The following is a 19,405-nucleotide window of genomic DNA, read 5'->3' as shown; positions in this document are numbered from 1 at the left end:
AGTAATGCTGTGGGGAGGGGCCCCAGCAGAGGGCCAGGGACTCTGGAAAGGGGGGGCATGGGTTGAAGCGGATGCCCTGTGAGAGGAGGGGTCCTGATCAGGAGAATCTTAGTAAATGGGAGCTCCAGGAAGGAGCCTGGTGAGGGGCACCCTGTGGGAGCTGGGGGCCTCTGATGGGGAGATGCCCAGGAGAAAGGGAGCTGTGGAGAAGGAAGGGGTTTTCTGGAGGGGGCCCTGGTGGAAAGGGGGCCCAGCAAGGGGACTCCCATGAAGTGGCATGATGAGAGTAAGCCCTTGCTGGGAAGATATGGGGGGCTGGGGGTGTTGGTGAGTGATGGGATTGGGTCAGGGGTCAGGGCCTCTGGTAACCACTCTTGCCTCCTGTCTTCCAGGCTTACAGCTTCGCCATGGGCTGCTGGCCCAAGAATGGACTTCTAGACATGAACAAGGGCCTCAGCCTGCAGCACATAGGCCGGCCCCACAGCGGCATCGGTCAGTCCCTCCATATATCCCCCTGGCAACTCGGTCCATCCCCTGCCCACATGCCCCAGTCCCCTGGCACACAGAGGGGTTCCGTGGCTCATTCAGTGCTCCAGCAGGGTGCTCTCCGTAGCTGGGGGGAGCAGGGAAGGGGGGTGGAGTGAGGGGAGAGTGGAATCTGACCATTGGAAAGGATCTCTCAAAACGACATTCAAGAGGAGGCTGGGGTCTGGGCTTTGGGTGGGTCACAGGTGGCCTTGGATTCAGGCCAAGGGATCCTGCCCTTGGCTGCATCTCTGGTGGGTGATGTCCTCAGGGGGGTGGGCACATGTCAGCTTACCCACCCCCCGTGGAGCTAGAGAAGGCTGTTTAATATTGTTTCAAGTCTGTGGCCACTAAACTGGGCGATCAATGGGAGTTAAGGAGATGAATTATTTAAACCTCACCAGCTTTTAATTAGTCAGGGTCCTTCTGACCGATGGCTCTGTCCACAGGGTATTGAACTCCCCCGTAGGAGCAGCAGCCTCCATTGAGCGGTGCCTGGGTTGGGAGGAGCCACTTGGGGTACCAGATGGGGGTGCACCCTCAGGGGGGATTCCTGCATGGGAGGGGGCTGGTTCTAGGCATTGGAGGCTCTGCTAGCTTCTTATATATCATTGTGGCTATGTGTCTGTGAGTGTATGTGTGTGTGAATGGCACCTTCAGCTGCATGTCTCTGTGTGTTTGTCTAGGGGTTTATATGTGTCCATGTATGTGTATCTTTTTGAGGGATGCGTGTATGTGTAACAGTGTATCTATATACATTTTCCTGGGGGCACCGGTCTATGTATGGAAGCAACCATCAGCCTGTATGTGTATCCATCAGAAAGTGTGTTTGTTCATTTCTGTGTATCTTATTTTGTGTGTGCATCTGCACACATGTGCATACAAATGCTTTCAAGCAGGGTACTTGACAGGCATAGGCTTTGTTCCAAGTGGGAAGGAGCAGGGGTGACCCTGGGTGGTGCTACGACATCATCATAACCTGTGTACCTTTGGGGAGGTATGAGGGGGAGGGGCCTGGCAAGATAACACCGAAAGGGTCCAGTCACCTGCTACAGACTGGCCCCTAATTCTGTCCACAGACATCACAGGTGCCTAGTGGGGCTGGGCATGCTGAGTGGATGTTCCTGTCCTCGGGGAGCTCACATCCTGGGAGGAGACAGGGCAGTTGCCACCCAGGGTACTCAGGGCAGTTGCCACCCAGGGTACTCAGGGTCGTGATAGAAATACCTGGGCTGCCCCAAGGGAGGTTTCCCCTGTCCTCAGTTGCCAGGTGGCTTCTACTTCTTCATTTACATTTCACTGACTTCAGGGACACCCCATATCATTCTTATTGGCCCCCAAGGCTCTCCTGGGGTCCAGGGGGAAAGAGAAAGTGGTCAACGGGCCTGGGGAATTGGGAGTACCCCACAACCACTGCTGTTCCCTCCCACAGGAGTTATTTCGTACAGCCTAGAGGAGACCCCAAACCTAGCAAGCTGATAGGCCTTGGAGGTCAGCAGGAAGTTTCCTAGAGAAGATGAGACTTGAGTCAGGGGATGCCTGAAGGACGAATAGGAGTTTGCTAGGCAGGCAGATGGGGGAAGGGTTTTCCACTTTGGGGAAACTGTGTGTACAAAAGCCCAAGGGCAGGAGGAAGGCTGACATGCTGAGAGGATAATTTTGGACGTCTGCAAGTAGTTTGCCGTGACTGGAGTGGGACATTTGGGTTAGGAAACGGCTAGAAATTAAACAGGGAACAAGCCAGCCTTGAATGCCAGGTTAGAGGGTATGGCTTTTTGTGAGGTTTTGAGGAGACAGGAAGTTCGTGAGTGAGATGAGGACAGAATCAGAGCTCTGATCCAGAATCAGTGAGGCAGTTGGTGCCGTACACACTAGTTCTAAGTAGGTGCTCAACAAATGCTATGGTAGATGAATGGACAGTTAGTGAGTGAGTGAGTGGATGAATCAGTGCAAGCGTGACGGGAAAGGGAGGGACCAGAGAACCAAGGCCACTGAGAATACTTGCATTGGCCCAGGGAAGGAGGAGCTACCAGAAACTGAGTCTGCCTGGTGGGAGGGGCTGGCAGGACTGGGTTAATGTACCCCACGCAGCCTTGAGTTGGGTGCCCTGCTTCTGTGTATCTGTCCTGGGGGTGTTCATGAGAGGAAGGGGTTCCTTGTTCCCACTTTCTGCTGCCTCCTGGGACTCAGTGATGTCGTTCTTGTTGGTTCTCCCATGTTGACTCTGGGTTGGGACCCCTGAAGTATTCCCTCTTTCTTCAGAGAAGAAGGTTTTTCCATCTGGGTGGGCCCCAGGGGACAGCCCAAGGCTGTGGGTGGCAATGAAGTCAGGGCTTTGGAGCCAGAAGCAGTTCAGGCCCTGTGACCTTAGACAAGGGCCGATGCCACCTGCCTCTCGGGGCTGTTGGGAAAGCTCAGCGAGGTCCCGTGTGTGAAGGGCCTGTGCGGTCTGAGCACACAGTGGCCGCTCAAGGAGCTGCCTCCTCTGTCGCTCTGCCCATGCCACGGTCTCCCCAGGGCACTGGGGGCTCCTGGCACTTGGTCCTTGTATCTGTGAATGAAGAGGGCTGCCCTGCCAGCTCCTGGCTGGCTCTGAGGTGTGGGTGAGGGTGCTTGGAAGCGGGGGAGGATGCAGGGCATTAATTGGGCTGGGAGAGGCGGGGAGGGGAGGTGCGGGTGTTGAGCGGTGAGGTTAATGGCCCTCGCGCCAAAGAGACAGCTTTAATGAGCTTCAGCTAGCGGTGCCCCGAGTTACTGTGCGTGCTAAAAGGGTCGCGCTGTAAGAGTTTGATGTGGACTGTTTCCCAGCCCTGGGGTCAGGGGTCAGCTCCTGTCACTGGCCACTCAGGCTGGTCCTCAGTGACATGGTGCTAATTAACTGTGTGAGGAGCTGCCAGCCCGAAGTGGGGAGTGTGGTGTGTATCTTGCCGGGAGGTGAGGCAGCACCAGTGACGCTGGGTAAGGGCCCTGCAGATCCCACAGCCTGGCCCCTCCGGGAGCTGCTGGCTTCTCCCACATGCCGTGGAGGGCAGTGGCGGGGTGGGCAGATCACCGATGACCCTGGGCCCTGGAGGGATCTTCTGAGTCTCCTTCTAAGGTATGTGTGGCAGGGGGAGCCTGTGGGGCCTACCTGGCAGGGACTCCTGCTGAGCACTGGGGTGGAGGAGGTGCTGACAGAGTAAGGGGGCAGGCGTGCTGGAGGCTTGGGCTGCCGGGCAGGGCAGGGGCCTAGGCTGTGGAAGGGAGGGGCCCACTGGGATCGGTGCGCCCGGCTGAGCTGTTTGAGGGGGAGCCATAGGGTGTTTGGGTAGAGGAGTGACCTGGTCAGAGTTGGGTTCCAGTCAGCGCCATCTGACTTTGTATAGAGAGGACTAGTGAGGAGAAATCGCAGAAGGGGAGGCCACGGGCGTCGGGGTGTGTGTGTAATAAGTCATGCGGGAGGTGGTGGTTAGTTCAGGGCCGGCAGTGGCCATGGGGAGGGAGGTGGTGGATGTCTGCCTTGCACCTACTGTGTGTCAGGAGCTGTGGTAGGTGCTGAACGTGCGTTGGGAGATGACAGCCACAGGACACTGCCCCCACCCAGCTCACAGGTACAGTCGCCAGGATGGGGTGAGGGCCTGGCCCTGGGGACTGAGGAAGAGGTAGGGTTCCAGGATGGAGCTCCGGGCAGAGAGGGGGCTCGGGGGCTGTCCAAGTGGGCTCGTGGTCGGGGAGGGACGCCTCCTCCTGGGGGGTGGATTTGCCCTTGGGAGCCTGGTGAGCAGGGTGGCATGGAGCAGGTTGTAGGTGAGGGGACTGCACATTTGTAGGACTGCTGACTGGCTGGGTCAGCGGGCTCCGTCAGCACTCTTGGCTCGGGCGGCTTCCGAGGCAGGGTGGCCTCCAGAGGGGACTGCTGAGTGGGCCTTCTTTCATTTCAGCAAGTGGTCAGCACGGCACTCACATTATCTGGGGGCGCTAATTTAATTTTCACACTCTCATGAAGGCAGGCATTATCGTTCCCATTTTACAGATTGGGAGGCTCAGGCTTAGTTAAGTGACTTGCTTGAGGTCACAGAGGCAGTTGAACTGAGGAGCCAGGATTCAAACCCAGGTCCACCTGAGCACAAAGCCTGTGTTCTCACCGCCGTGCTGAACGTAGGAGCACCTTTTTGGTCTTGGGCTTTGTGCTGCCAACAGAGATGGTGAGGAAGAAAACAAGCTCACGTTCTGCCTTTCCCTCAGTGTCGTGTAACACACACAGGTCTTGACAATCTTCGGTAGCAGCAGCTGAGGAAGAAAGGGGCGGGGGCATCTCCACCCTTAACCCTGCTACAGTCGCCCTTGGAGCCGGGGCCCTAACACTTGGCTCCCGGCCTCCTCCTGACCCCGACAGTTAGTTCTGCACTGTGATTTCTGTTTGCTCTCCACCTCGTGGCCCAGGAAAATCCTGCCCATATTCCAGGGGCCCCCTCCTCTGGGGATCTTGCCTGACCCTCCCACTGTGAGCACGCAGAATACATCCCTGGACCCCAGTTATAGGTAATGATCAGGCCCTACGTACTTGACCTCTCTAAGGGCGGGGCCTGGGCCTCCTTCCCTTCTTTCTTTTTGGAAGTCTGCCCGGGAAATGTCAGATTTCCCCCGTTGTTGGGACACAGAGGCCCCACAGACTGCTGGTGTCACAGGCGGGGAGAACAGTCGGAACCTTCCCTGGTGCCCAGCTGGGTGGTCCTGCCCTGGCTGCTTACCCTCTCTGCTCAGGGACTGGGGGTCCCAAAGGCTCCAGGTGAGACGGGATGGCCCGACACCAGGTGGGCTCTCTCAGGAGTTTGCTGCCCAGCACAGTTTGGCAAGAGAGCAGGCCGGCAGGTGGGGCCTGGCCCTGGGGGGCAGTGCTGGCCTGTGGGCTCCCCTGAAGGAGTGGGGTGTCTATCAGAGTCCAGTCAGAGCACATTAGCTCTGTGACACGGATCTCATTAGCGCCCGTGAGAGGTGTCACTGCAGGAGAATCGTCGGTTCAGGGAGATGCTTGTACCAAAAGGAAGAAAGGACAGTGACAGCCTTTTCTCTGCCGCCTCCGCTGCCGCGCTCCCTGGGCTGCCCGCCCTCCTCCTCGTGGGGGGGTGGGGTGCTGGCTAATGAGCTCGTCTGCAGTACAGCTCTGCCTTTCCCTCCTTGAAGTTCCCCGGTCCCTCTGAAGACCTCCGCCCGGGATTAGCACACACCAAACGCCAGCCCCCCTCTTGCCCAGCAGGGAGTTCCTTCTGATCACCTGCTCCTGCTGCCGTGGGCGAGGGAAAGAGGTGGGGTGAAGACAGAGCCACTGGGGGGCACCCTTGGAAGGCTCAAGCCCCTCTGCCTCCCTTGACAGAGTGACCATGCCCACCTCTCTGCAGTGGGCTCTTCCTTCCCAGAATTCCCATCTTCTCCTCCCCTCCCCTTCCCCATGACATCTCCTGCCCAGGCAGCGTTCCCATCCCTGTGGTGAACCTTCCTACCAAGGGGAGAATGTGGGGACTCTGGCCAAGGGTCCAGCAGGTAGGATGTAGACCCGATCTGATCTTGGGCTTCCTGGCTGAGCTAGGGGGCTTCAGAATCAGCCAGAGCCCAGTCTGGGCTTTGGATGACCTGAGGGTGGTGAAGAGTTGATATGAGGCTTCTGCAGACATGATAGCCCTGTCCCAGAGAGGCAGAGGGGTGCCTCGCCCCCTCCCCCCTGCTTTGGCCATCTTCAGGGCTGGGAGGGGAGGAGTCAGCACAGCTGCCTTATGAGGAGGCTCAGAGACAGCTGGAGTGTGCTTGTTTCCCCAGCACTACCACTCCCCTACACCACCTCCTTCCTCTCTGCCCCGTCCGGTTCTTTCTAGTGTGTCCCAGAGAAAGTGAGGAGCCAGGGGATGGCCAGCCACGAGGAGGGATAAGTCTCCAGGCATTGACAGGGCCTCCACTGGCCTGCCTGCATTAGTGCTCAGGGCTGCTCACGCCTTCCCCGCTGAGCTGGCACCCTTGGAGTCCAGGGACATCTGAGGAACTGGTCCTTGCCAGATACCAGGCTCTAGTCTTCAGGAGCAACTACAGATGGAAAAATGGATGGACGGATGGATGAGTGTAGTGACAGATAGATGGAGGAGGTTCTGGTGTATGTCTCTGTGTGTTCTGTGTGTGTGAGATGCACTGGGAAGTGCAATCTTTGTTTCCCTACCTTCCTAGCCCCAGGCCTGGCTTGGCCTCCCCTTGTCTCTCTCTGTATCTCCTGTCAAACCATCGCAGACGTAAATGACAAAGAAATCAGAAAGACAGATCAATGCTGGCCAAATTAGCACTTGCAGATAGACTGAGCGGGGATGTCAGCGCCCTGACCCCTGGTGATCTTGCAGCCTCTGCTGCTGATATTATGCAAATTGCATCCATCTGGCAGGACCTGCGTGCTGGCCGCTCCTACTCAGAGGAGTAATGGGCTGGGGGGTGGGCAGGAGTGTTGGAGCAAGAGTTGGAGTGAGTGTGTGCGTGTGTGTGCATGTGTGAGCATGCGCTTGAGTGTGTGCGAGGGCGTGTGGTGCCCACCAAGCAGTGGGCGGTGATGGAGTGATTGACAGGGCAGATAAGGGGCTGCATTGGATTCCTTTGGGCTGGGGGATTAGGAGCAGCCGCAGATGGGAGATAACCGGACTTCATTTCAGTTTATTTTCCTCCTTATCCCCTCTCCCCACCTTCACTCCCCGAAAAACACAGTCTCTGTAGTTTGTGTTTTCATCAATATTTGCAAGTCATTACCACTGGTTTAAGGTGAGAGACAATGTCAGGGCCCAGACCAGGCCAGCCCTTCCCCCAATCCTGTACAGGTCTGGTACCCTGAGAATTAATACCTAGAGCAGTCCAGTCAGCCTTCACTCCAGTGGTGTTCACAGCATCCCCTCCTTCCAAGCCCACAGTACTCAAGGGACGATCCATACCTCATGGACCAGCCCTACTAACCTACCTTATCTGACCTCAAGCCACCTGACAGTCCTTAAGCTGGGCCCCTGCCCCTCCCACCTGAAACTGCTGTGTGACATTCCTGCCCCCAAGCTTTGGTTCCAGCATTGGTGCTTCTGCCCCTGGTATCAGCTGGGTCCCCTGGGAGCTGCTCTTTTTTTCTGCAGGGCTCTGGACCCTTCTTCACAGCTCCTTCTGTCCCTGACACTATTGACCCAGCTGGACGAAGCGAGGCCTGTGGCCTGTGGAGAAGGGAATTTGTTTGGTCTGGTCTGAATCCGCCATCCACACCTGTATCCTTCCACAAGACTTGCTGAGTGCCGGATGTAGTACAGAGGACTTTATGTCTGTAATCTCATTGAATTCCCAAACCCTGTGAGATTGGGGCTGTCACCTCTACTGTATATAAGGAAACTGAGGCTCAAGAAGGTTGTCATGCAGCCAAAGCAGCAGGGCCAGGAAGCGGGAGAGCTAGAATTTAAACACACATCTCTCTAGGGTCAGAGCTCTTAACCACCAAGCTCTCCTGCCTCACTGCCATGCCACCAGCCGCAGACACTCACACATCGCCACGCCTGGATCTGTTTAAGGGAACCACCCTTGCACAGTAGGCAGACAAGTTCCTTCAGCTCCTAGCCTCTGAACACAGACCCTGACCCAGACCAGACCCCCAGCCGGGCTGAAACAGCTGAACCAGCCCGAAGGGGGCAGGATTCATATGTATCTTGCCCTCAGGAGCTGTGTGTCTGAGACAGTTGGGCTGTAGCACGAAGGACACACAGAGGACAGAACGCACCCAGCGGCTGAGCCAGCCCAGGGATATGTCACAGCACGTGGCATCCAGGACCCTGCAGCTCAGGGAGAGGTGCTGAGCCGCTCAGGCCAGCCAGCTGTGGCTGAGGGAAGAGCTGTCCCAGGAGCCCCGCCAAAACTGGGTCCCCGCTGTACCCTCCCACCAGGCAGGGTTGGGAGCTGCGAGTGCTGGGGACATGTCCGGGGACATGTGTGCAAGGGGAGCTTGTCCTAATGAGGAGAACATGGCTGCTAGTTAGGCGAGGGGCGGGCGGGGAGCCGCGGAGCTGATTGAAGGCAGGGGCAGGGGTCAGACAATTAGGCCCAGATCCGGCCGTTTGATGTGAGTTCTGAGGCCTCAAAGCCTCCCTTCAGCCCGCTCCCTCCACTCCCTCCTCTCCCTCCTCTTTCCTTTCTTCTTCTGCCCAAAGGCAGGAGGGATGGAAACGCTTACTCTCACTGTTACTATTATTAAACTCTGCAGCAGGCCAGCCAGACCCCAGGACTCCTGCCCACAGGGGGCACCCCAGGCCCCCAGGAGGCTCCTTGGGCCCCAGGAGGGCATCTGGCCAGAAGCCAAGGCCAGCCCGAGGACAGGGACGAGATGAGCCCTAGGGCAGGGTAACCCTGCTTGCCTCTCTTGCTTCTGAGGGAGTGAATAAGGTTGCCCGGTGGGGATTTGGTCCTGGAGCTGCCGGGGCCACATCCCAGGCCCGCTTAGACCATCACCTGCAGCTGCCTGGTTCTTTTGTATTCTGCCCTGGGGGTTTGGGGGCTCATAGCCTGTCACACAAATCTTTGTCTGCAGCAGTCACAGCAAAACCTTGCCCCACAAGATAAAGATACATAGGGCCACATGGCTCCACAGTGCTGTCACAGTTGTACACCAGAGCAGGTCCCCACCCCCCATATGAGGGCCACACGTACCATCACAGGGTCCTTACATCCACGGGGTCTTGCACAAAAACCCTGACTATCTCTGGTGGCAGGGCTCTGGGAGCTAAGCCCCTCCCCTGGGGTAGCTGGGAACCGCAGCCCAACCTGGTGTCTGGGTGGGTACCCTTCCAGTCCCCCATCCTAGGTAATAAGCCTTGAGAGCTGGTACTGACCAGAGAGTGGGAGGAAGCCAGATTGGGGCGGGGGTTGGGGGAAGTGGGTAGAGGCAGGGTGGGAGCAGAGATAAATGTTAGCTCATTTCTTCCGTAATTAGTTACTCCCTCATCCCCGCGTTGTAATTGTGAACAAGCTGTAATGTTTAATTAGTCTGTAAATGAAACCCCAATTTCATAATGGCCTGGCTGACAGGGCTAAGTGAGCAGGGGGGGAGGCAGAGGGGAGGTAATCGGGAGGGCCTGCGGGGGAGTGGGCAGCAGGCTCATGGGCTCACCTCCTCTCCTCTTCAGACCCAGCCTGGCCTCTGTCAGGGGAGGCTCTGTGACTGGTCCAGTCCTTGCCCTCCTGCCTTTAACATCCTCTCCACTGGCCCTTCTTACCAGAGAAAGGAGAGGGAAGGGAAGGGTCCTGGCATCCTCCTTCCTCCCTCCCTCCCCTTCAATTCTCTGGTTGGGATATCACAGTCACAGCCCAAACTAGATGCTTCTGGTTGGAGAAGCTGACTCTGGGGGGCCCAGGCCCTGTGACCCCAGCAAGGATGATCCTTCCTCCCTAGGTCCAACCTTCCCCCTCCCCAAGTCATCCTACTAAGAGGCCCTTGCTTGCTTGCCCCTGGACTTCAGGATCTGGCCTTACACCTCAAGGAGCCAGTGATTGGCACAGGACTGGCTCCTCCTTCTGCAGTCCGACTGCTAAACGTAATCAGCATCCGCGCTAGGCCGGCACCCCAGGCCAGACGTTACTCTCGGTAGGTATCTCCGCAGACTGCGATGAACCGGAGCTGCCGCAGGGGGGAGCCCCCGGCCCCATCGCGGCCTCATCGGCCTCTGCCTGTCTCCGCCACAGCATCCTCGCCGTCTGCACTCGCCCCCGCCCCGCCTGCTGCAGCCATAAATCTCAATTTACGAGGGCGGCCCTGGTGGGGGAGGGAGGCAGCGCCGCTAATGACGGCTCCTCAGCCGGATTTTTCATGTTGCACAGTCATAAATTTTTAAGAACAGCATGGGCAGCACGTTAGCGAGTTATCGAGGCTGCCTCCACGCTGGCTGCCTAGCTCCAAGAGAACAGAGACCCGGTAGGGCAGAGGAGGCATTTGGGGCAGGGGTGGGGCCCGGCAGTCAGGCTAGCCTGAAGGCAGGGGTAAGGCTGGGACAAGCAGGCAGGCTAGCCTGAGCCTTCTCACAGGGCGGGGCAGTGCTGCCAGAGGAGCCCCCGAGCCAAGGACAGGTGCATGGGCGGGATCAGGCATGCGGGCACACAGACCATGGCGTTGGGAGGCGCTGACGGATGCCTCTGCTCCAGGACTTGACACCATGATGGACGGAGAGCCTGGAGACACATGGATTTTCAAAGTGGCCACTTTGGATAGAATTACACACCCCTGATCGTGTGCACAATGAGGTCTCTGCCCTGGCAGAGCTACACTTGGTGCATAAACAAGGTGCCTTTTAGGATTGTCCTCAAGAACTAGGGTACCTGGAGTCACCAAGGGAGATCCCTGAGGAAAAGCCCCCACAGAGGGGTTAGATCTATGGATATGCGGGAGCCAGGAGCCTGGAGCCAGGCTGACCTCATCCTGGTTACGGCCCATCACTTCAGGTTGTGTGGTCCTGGGTAAGTCATTCACCATCCAGGGCCTCTGTTTCTTCCTCTTTAAAATGGGGCTGATGATGGCTCCTACCTCTCAGGCTTACTGTGAGGCTTACTATGAAAGTACTGTAACACCCTGCGTACAGGTTAGCTCATTCCGTCTATTTAGATCCTCTGGGGAAGGATTTCCCCAGAGAGAGATTCACTCTTGTGGGGTCATTCACTCAGCAGGTGTTTGCTGGCGTCTTGTGGGTGCCCCGTCCAGTGCTGGGTTTACAGAGGTGAGGCAGGTTCCTTCCTGGGGGGTGATGTGAGCACTGTGGCCGAGGCCGGTCGGTGTCCCCAGCCCTGGCCTGCCACGGGCACACCTAAGCCCCAGGGTGCTAAGGCCCACGCTGGCCCCCTCAGAAGCCTCTAGGCCAGATGCTCGCCTGAGTTTCCTGATCTGTGCAGTTGAAGGTTCATAATCTTGACCGCCTCTCCGGTGTCGCAGGCGCAAGGTCAAGCAATCGTATGTTGTTCAAGTCGGCAGAGGCGGTGTGAGTGTGTGTCCGGGTGTTCAGGAGGACTCTGTGCTAATCCGCCGGGACAGATGCTGGTCATTCAGGGAGAAGAGTGCTCCCTTCTCAAGCCTCTCTCCTCGTGCCCCATGCACAATGCCCTCCCTCATTTTCTGGAACCTGCCATGCCTTCGCTCACCTCAGGGCCTTCCCACGTGGCTTTATTTTCCTTGGGAGCCCCCATTCCCACGCTTGGCCTAATCAAGTCCCGCTCCTCCTGCAGAGCACAGCTCAGTTTGCTTTTCAAGGAAGCTTCCCTGACTCGTAGCCTTGGTCAGCGCCCCTCCTCTGTGCACTCCCCCTTTGGAGCATCCCGTCACAGTCCTCATTAAGAAGTTGTTTACTGCCTCTCTCCCCCACTAGATTGTAAGTTCCTTGAGGGCAGGAATCTGTGTCTGTTTTGTTCAGCTTGTATCCCCAAAGCATAACATAGTGTCTGACTCTTGTGGGTAGATAGTGAGTAAGATGTGTCATTTTGAATTGAGTTAAATTGAGCTGAGGTGGCCCGGCCCACCCCTGGGTGCCAGGGCAGGGGGAGGGGGCTAGGGAAGTGCCTGGAGCTGAGGTGGTTCCCATTAGTCCTCATGATTAATTCACAGCCACACTGTGATGGAGTGGGCTTGTCCCCAGTCAGCGCCTCCGCTGGGGCCCACCTGTTAGTGACAAACAAACAAAGGGGATAAATAATGCATTGGGAGCTGAGCCAGGCAAGGCAGCGGTATTGAAATTAATAGGGATTAGCTGAGCAGCTTGAGGATGAAATATTTACCAGGTGGGACTGGGCTTAGGGAGGGCAGCCCCCCTCCCAGAGTCCCTAGGCATCGCCGGGCCCTTTTCCAGGGCATCATTGGCGGGGAGTACGGAGGCCCAGCACCACAGCTTCTGCCCCCAGATGTCTTGGTTCAGGACAGGCTGGCCAGGTCAATTGAGAGCTCAGGTCCCAGCCAGTCTCCTGGCACAGCAGGTCCTGAGGAAATGAAGGTACTAGGAAGGAGTGGAGGTGGGGAAGGGGCCGAAGCCACCGGCACGTTGGAATCTGAGGAAGGACTGTGACTGATTTTCAGGGCCTGGGCCTGTCTGGGCTTCAGGTGGCAGATGTCAGGGCTGGAGTAGGCTCACCTGTGATCTTGTCCCTCCACCCTTCCCTCTTTCTTTTCCTCCAGTCCTTCCTTCCCTACACTTAATACATATTTACCGAGGGTGTCTGTTGAGGTAACCTTAGTGCCCCCAAAGGGTTTGTGGTCCAGCAGGGAGTGACAGAGGCAGTCACATGGAGGAACATGGGTGCTGTGGGAACACACAGAAGAGGTTCCTAACGCCTACATGGGGGCGCAGGTAAGTCACCTCAGGAAACCACAGCAAGCCTCCATCCTTCAGGATAGACGAGGGGGCACTCCAGCTGAGAAGTGGGGGAGGAGCTTCCCAGGCAGAAGGAAGAGCACGTGAAAAAACACATGAGGGAGAAGAGCCAGAACTCCACGGTCCAACAGGAGAGTGGGAAAGATGAGGCCCGAGGGGGACACCTGGGCAGATCTCCAGAACTTAATGTAGAAGTTTGGATGCTCTCCTGCGAGCAGTGAGGCACCGTTGGAAGTGGTGGTGATGGTTGTTGTTTTAATTATTAACTCTTAAACTTTTTACTTGGAACTCATTTTACATTTGCAGAAACCTTTCTTACCCATCTTTACCTAGTGTTAACATCTTACCCAATCATAGTACAACTATCAGCACCAGGCCATTAACATTGGTATGACTTTACTGTTAACTAACCGAAAGGCCTTACTTCAGTTTCACCAGCATTTCTACCGATGTCCTTTTTCAGTTCCAGGATCACTGAAGGGGTTTAAGCCAGGCAGTGAAATGACCAGATTTGTGGCTTAGAAGGACGCTATAGAGGAGATTGGCTGGGAGGGAGGGTGGTGCCCTGGACCAGGATGGTGGTAGTAGGCATACAGGTTTAGAAACTATGGGAAAATATATGATAAATAAAGCTTAGGGGTGGATAAGTTTGCCCACGGAGAGTGCAGACAGTAAAAAGGGAAGAAGGCCAACGACCACTCTGAGCAACACCCACCTCTTAGGGGGAGTCAAGAGAAAAGGCAGGCGCAGACAGGGGAGCTGGAGGAGGGTAGTGGAGAAAACGTGGTGTCACTGAAACCGAGGGAAGAGTTTCAAGGCATGAGTCAGTCCACTGAGTTGATCTAAACCTGAAAAGCTTCCATTGGACTTCAGCCCCATGAGGCCATAAGGATTGTTAGAGAAAGCAGTTTGGTAAGGTGCTGCTGGGGTAAATCAGATCACAGGGTGGGAGAGGAGGAAATGAGACCTTTGGCTACGAAAGGGAGGAAAGATTGGGTCTTAGCCACATGGGAAAAGGGAAAAGGAATTAAAGGGAGCTTGTTTTTAAAGATGGGAGAGATTTAATATATTTACATGTTTACATGAAGGAACCAGTGCAGAAGAAGCAACTGAAGCTACATCAGAGAGAAAGGGGGTTACTCACAAAGTAAGACCCCTGAAAAGGCAATTGGGTTGGACTCCAGAAACCAGGTGGAGTGGGGGGATGGGCTTCAGAAGTGACATCAGGACAGTTCCTCTCTTGTATCAGGGTGAAAGGAGAGGACTGGCACAGGTGCAGGGGTGTGGCTTCTGTGTTTCCTGTGAAGTCGGAGATGAGGTTGTGTGGGTGAGAGGGTCAGGGTGATGTTGGGGGTAGGGAGTTTGAGAGTTGTGGAAAGTAGAGAAAGTTGGAAATTGAACTAGCGAGAAAGGGAGAGAGAGCATGCACACTGATCAGGCACATAGGAAATGGGGCGGTTTTATACACCCAGTTGAGGTTGATGACTATGATTTTATGACTTGCATGAATCTGTAAGGTTTCAGTTTTCTCTAGTCACACTCAGCCCAGAGGTAAGCATAGAGAAGGCAGTGTTTGGGTTTTTCCAGGCAAGGGTGATGGGAGAATAGGGGAGCAAGAGAGTTGAGACGATTGGCAAGAAAGGACTAAGATGATGGACCATAGAATCCAAGCTCCAAAGCGAGGTGTACCAGTTATGTTGCTAGGACAGAAACTGCTTGGTATGTACCCAATAGCCATTGACCTTCTTCCTCACTAAATAGAGCCCCTGGATAATTAGGGGCAGCAGGGTGTACCCAGTTAAAAGACTACTTTTTTTTTTTTTAGTTTCTCATACAGCTGGATATGGTTATGTCTCTGAGTTCTGGCTAGTGAGAGAAAAGGAAAAGTGTGTGGGTCCTCCAGGAACAATACTGAAAGGGAAATGACTTAGCTGGAAAGTACATTATTCTTGCTTTTTCCTTCTTCCTCTTTCCTAAAATGTGGACGTGATGATTGGAGCTTCAGCAGCCATTTTGGGCCATAAGATAACCTGGAAATTGGAAACGACATGCTAAGAAGGGCAGGGGAGAAAGAAGCCTTGAGTCTCATGATTTTGTGTTGCCGTGGGACTTTGAAAAAGTCAACTTAAATTGCAAGTCAGAGACGTAAAAATCGTTTCTCTGTAAAGTTGTATTTTCTTCCCTCTGTTTTCACCTGGGTTCCCACCTAAACTTGACTCTTTTAGCCTTTATGGTAACATGGCCTGTGTCCTGAGATACAGCAGGAGACAATTTGAGCAAATTTTTGTTTGTTTGTTTGTTTTATAAATTTGTTTATTTTTGGCTGCGTTGAGTCTTTGTTGCTGCGTGCAGGCTTTCTCTAGTTGTGGTGAGCGGGGGCTACTCCTCGTTGCGGTGCACAGGCTTCTCATTGCGGTGGCTTCTCTTGTTGTGGAGCACGGGCTCTAGGCGCGCAGGCTTCAGTAGTTGTGGCATGCGGGCTCAGTAGTTGTGGTGCATGGGCTTAGTTGCTCCGCGACATGTGGGATCTTCCTGGACCAGGGCTCGAAAGCATGTCCCCTGCATTAGCAGGTGGATTCTTAACCACTGTGTCACCAGGGAAGCCCTGAGCAAATGTTTTAAGAGAGCATAACAAGGGTTACCAGCTTCCTAGCCTGAAATAGTGTCCTCATTGCCCTTTGCCTCCCTTCATTTGTTTTGTCATTCTCTTTCCTGCCTTTACATTCTGTGTGTTAATAAGCTTTTGGCTACAGAAAAAGAAAACCCAATTTAAATCTTAAATAATAAGAGGGTTTATTCCCTCACAAAAGAGGTAAGGTGATCCTAGGGTTGGTTAATTCAGCATCTCAGCAATGTCATCAAGGACCCAGATTTTTTTCCATGGTTCTGTTCTTTTATCTTCAGCATGTTCTTCACAGGCTAAGTCCCCTCGAGGTTGGAATATGGCTTCTGCAGTCCCAGACATTATGTGCAGACATGAAAACATCCAGCAGAATATACTGGACTATTTTCCCCTCATGGTTCTCTTCGTAAGAGTGAAGCAATTTTCCTTGAAGGTCTTTCAGCAAGCTTACCATCATATCCCAGTAGCCAGAACACTTGGCCACTCCTAAACCCATGGCTGGCAAGGGGGTAGGATCCCCACAAATGGCTCAGACCACAGAGGTTTCCCTTGGTCAGGGAGGGAGGAGTGGGCTCTGCCAGCTTCGCCGAAGGGGAGTGGCTGTTGGGTAAGCAGTCAAAAGTGGACGGGGAAAAAGGTGAACACAGGAGGGGAATGTATCTGGAGATATTAGGGATATAAACAGTTTCGAGGTTCCAGTGAGATGAAATGAAAAGCATATTATCGTCAGTAACTGGGAATATTTGAATTTAACATTTCAAAGGTAGCACAGTGGGGCTTCCCTGGTAGCGCAGCAGTTGAGAGTCTGCCTGCCGATGCAGGGGACACGGGTTCATGCCCCGGTCCGGGAGGATCCCACATGCTGTGGAGCGGCTGGGCCCGTGAGCCATGGCCGCTGAGCCTGCGCGTCCAGAGCCTGTGCTTCGCAACGGGAGAGGCCACAACAGTGAGAGGCCCGCGTACCGCAAAAAAAAAAAAAGGTAGCACAGTGGAGGATGTTAACAAGGTGGAGGGTGTGACTGTGGAAATGGGTGAAAATAAGATATAATGGAGATGGTTGTTAGTGCTGAGTTCAAAGAACAAGAGGCTGGCGGCAAGTTTCTCAAAGGACAGGATGTAGAGGCTGTGACAGGCAGGGCTCTCGGGAAGGAGGTGGCCGTGGTCTGGATTGATAGCACATGCTCACAGGAGAGGCCTCAGATGTGCTGCTGGCACATGGGTCTGGGGCCAGGTCACAGGTGCCTAGGGCATACACACAAGTAGCCTAACCTCTCCCTATCCCCGTGTCTCCATTTTGGAAAGAATCTGCCCTGATTGGTCAGGCCACTCTGGAAGGGTGTGAAGCCCTGTCACCTTCCTTCCTGTTGGAGCCACTCAAGGACCCCCAGAAGACAGTCCCACAGGAAACCCCTAGGGACAGGGTCAGCTGGGAGCTCGGTTGGGGCAGAAGTGGCTGCCAAGTATGGCAGAGGTGCTCAGCTGTTCTCAGTAGCCACCTCTTCCCCTGTCCCCTCCCAGGCCAGGTCCCCTTCACTTTGCCTTAGGTTATCAGGCACTTTTATCTGTGGCATCCAGAGCCAAGAGGAGGGCGAGGCTTCTTGGCCCCTCTACCTGGATGGGGCCTTGGCTGGGGATGAGTGAGGGGAGGCGGGCACCCGTTGTAATGGCCAGAGCAGCCGCCCTGTTACTACGGCGTATTTCACTTTTAATTCTGACATATAATGTAATGATCTTTTTTAAGGCCCGATGATATTATCTGCCTGACTAGATTATTGAGTCTTCATCATCTCCAGATAAATTTATGGCCAGGACGAGGCTCAGGATTTATCATCAGTCAATAGAGCTCGATACTCTAACAAGGCGTGTAATAAGATATACATATTTAATGATCCAAGGGGAGGAGCGCTAATGGGAACCCAGAGTGAGTGGTCCACGGGCCGGGGCTCTGCCCTAGGGCTGCCATAGCTGGAGGGGCGTGGATGTGGTCTTTGCCCCGTGGTCCCCAGCTCTGGTCGTTCTCAGGACTGCCTCAGTCTCCTCCTCGTCAAGACCCTGAGGGAGAAGCACTAGGGACAGTGTCAGAGCTGGGGCCCAGAGGGCATACACGCGCCCCACTGGGAACTCCTCTCCCTGCTTCCGGACTTGGAGGGGTTGGGGTGTCCTTAGACCTGTACGTCCAGGCCCCTGAGCATGAGGGTGGGCCCACAAAGGGAGGGAGTGCCGGGGCTATGTGCCCAGCCCGCGCTGATGGTGACGGATGGTTTTTCATTACAGCCTCTCAGGTCCTGCCCGCGCCCTGTGTGGAAATTCTATTTATTCCCTAATTTGTAAAAATTCCCTCTTTATCTGATCCCAATCAGGGCGGGGTAATTGGCTCTCTGGGGCAGCGGCTGGGGTCCTTGATGAAGAGCTATGTGGATGTACCCAGCCCGGCCCCCGCCCAGCCCGCCACCAGGGCCCACAATTAATAATGATTTGCAAATGGCAGACAAGCAATAACACAGAAAGATGTGGCATCCGCGCTGCCTCTTCATTTCCTCCCCTCGCAGATATAAATGGCCACAGAACAAAAACCCAGCACTATAAATTCTGGAATTAGTTATTCACCGGGATAAATGGGGCCTGGAGCCACCAGCCCCTCTCCCACCACCCTTCTTGCCTACTTTCCCCAGTCTGAGTCTGTCCCCAGGTGTGTTGCTGAGCCTGGCCCCTGGCTCCTCTGCGTCTTTGGCTCCCAGCTCAGTTCCCCAGCTTCCTCTTAGACCCTTCTCCACCACTCTAGCTGCCCCTTCCTGTGTGGCCCAGAATTGGGAGTGGACACTCGGGTCTGTAGCTTCCTCAGCCTCCGCCTCTTCTCATTGACCTCTCTGACTGCCCAATCTGGCTCCTGTCCCCACTCTGCACTGGGGTTTAAATGAAGTTGATATGTCCTGCCAGGCCTGGGAGTCTGGACCTGGGTTAGTCTTGGGTGTCTTCTTTGGCATTTGGGACCTGTCCAGTCATTTGCCTGGCCAGGTTTGAGTTGGGCTCCTGGTGGCCAGATGTCCTGTAAGTGATGCTGTGCTTACTGGTCAGGCTGTTGTGGGCTGTTGGCACAGGCGTTTCTGGGCACTGTGCCCTCTCGGCCAGGCGCATCCACTCCCCGCCCCCCAAGTGGCTGTGAGCTGGCGGGTAATGGGCGTGTAATGGCCTCATTTTCATGCCCGGCCTCCAGAAGCGGCGGTAAGTGTTTGATTGCCTTAATTTCCAAACACATCATTATCCCAGCTTTACCAGCGCTTAATAAACACTTTATGAGGATTTTTTAAAAAACATCTTCGGTCCGCATACTTCTCCGAAGTGATAAACTCTAATTAAGTCTAATATTTAAAAATATGGTAATGGTGAGTTGTTTGAATAAGTGGACTGCATTTCTGTAATTTCATTATTACGTAAAACACGCTAATTATTTGGAGCGCGCTTATTACGGAGAGAGAAATCGCCTGCTAATCAAGATGAAATTGCCTTTTCCCCTTATTGTGGAACCACCGTCATCCTTCACCATCAGCCCTGTGGCACCTCCAGGCACCTCGGTGGGGTGGAGGGGGGATGCGGGGAGGGCTGGAAGAAAGGGTCACTTTGGAGTTGAGGCTATAACGGCCAGTCTGGGGGGAAGCGGGAGGGAGCCGTGGGAGCCGTGTCAGTGGGGAGAAGGGAATCTATGTCTGGAGGGCGTGTTGGGTGGGCCAAGGTCACCCTGTCTGGGGGCCCAGGGGACTCTGTGGGCCACATCTGGGACAAGGAACAGGGGTTGGGGGATATCAGTGTATTTCTGTTGGAATAACAATATTATTATTGGATATTATTGGAATAACGACACCAATACTACTAATAATAACTAACCCAG

At 54.8% G+C, this 19,405-nt stretch overlaps 1 protein-coding gene across 6 annotated transcripts in view; it reads left to right on the top strand.

Moving 5' to 3' along the window:
• The window catches only part of ERI3 (ERI1 exoribonuclease family member 3), a 129,414-nt gene that overhangs the window by 103,531 nt on the left and 6,478 nt on the right, over positions 1–19,405 (top strand). For 5 of the 6 annotated variants that reach the window (XM_060083011.1, XM_060083013.1, XM_060083009.1 and 2 more), the window contains one exon: positions 393–492. The exons of the other annotated variant lie outside the window; for it this stretch is intronic. In XM_060083011.1, coding sequence (XP_059938994.1) covers positions 393–492 — 100 coding nt within the window. The remainder of the gene's footprint in view (positions 1–392; positions 493–19,405) is intronic. 6 annotated transcript variants of the gene reach the window in all.

The sequence above is a fragment of the Mesoplodon densirostris genome, chromosome 2, assembly GCF_025265405.1.
Source record: "Mesoplodon densirostris isolate mMesDen1 chromosome 2, mMesDen1 primary haplotype, whole genome shotgun sequence".
Taxonomy (NCBI): domain Eukaryota; kingdom Metazoa; phylum Chordata; class Mammalia; order Artiodactyla; family Ziphiidae; genus Mesoplodon; species Mesoplodon densirostris.
This window is presented reverse-complemented; position numbering and strand designations above follow the sequence as displayed.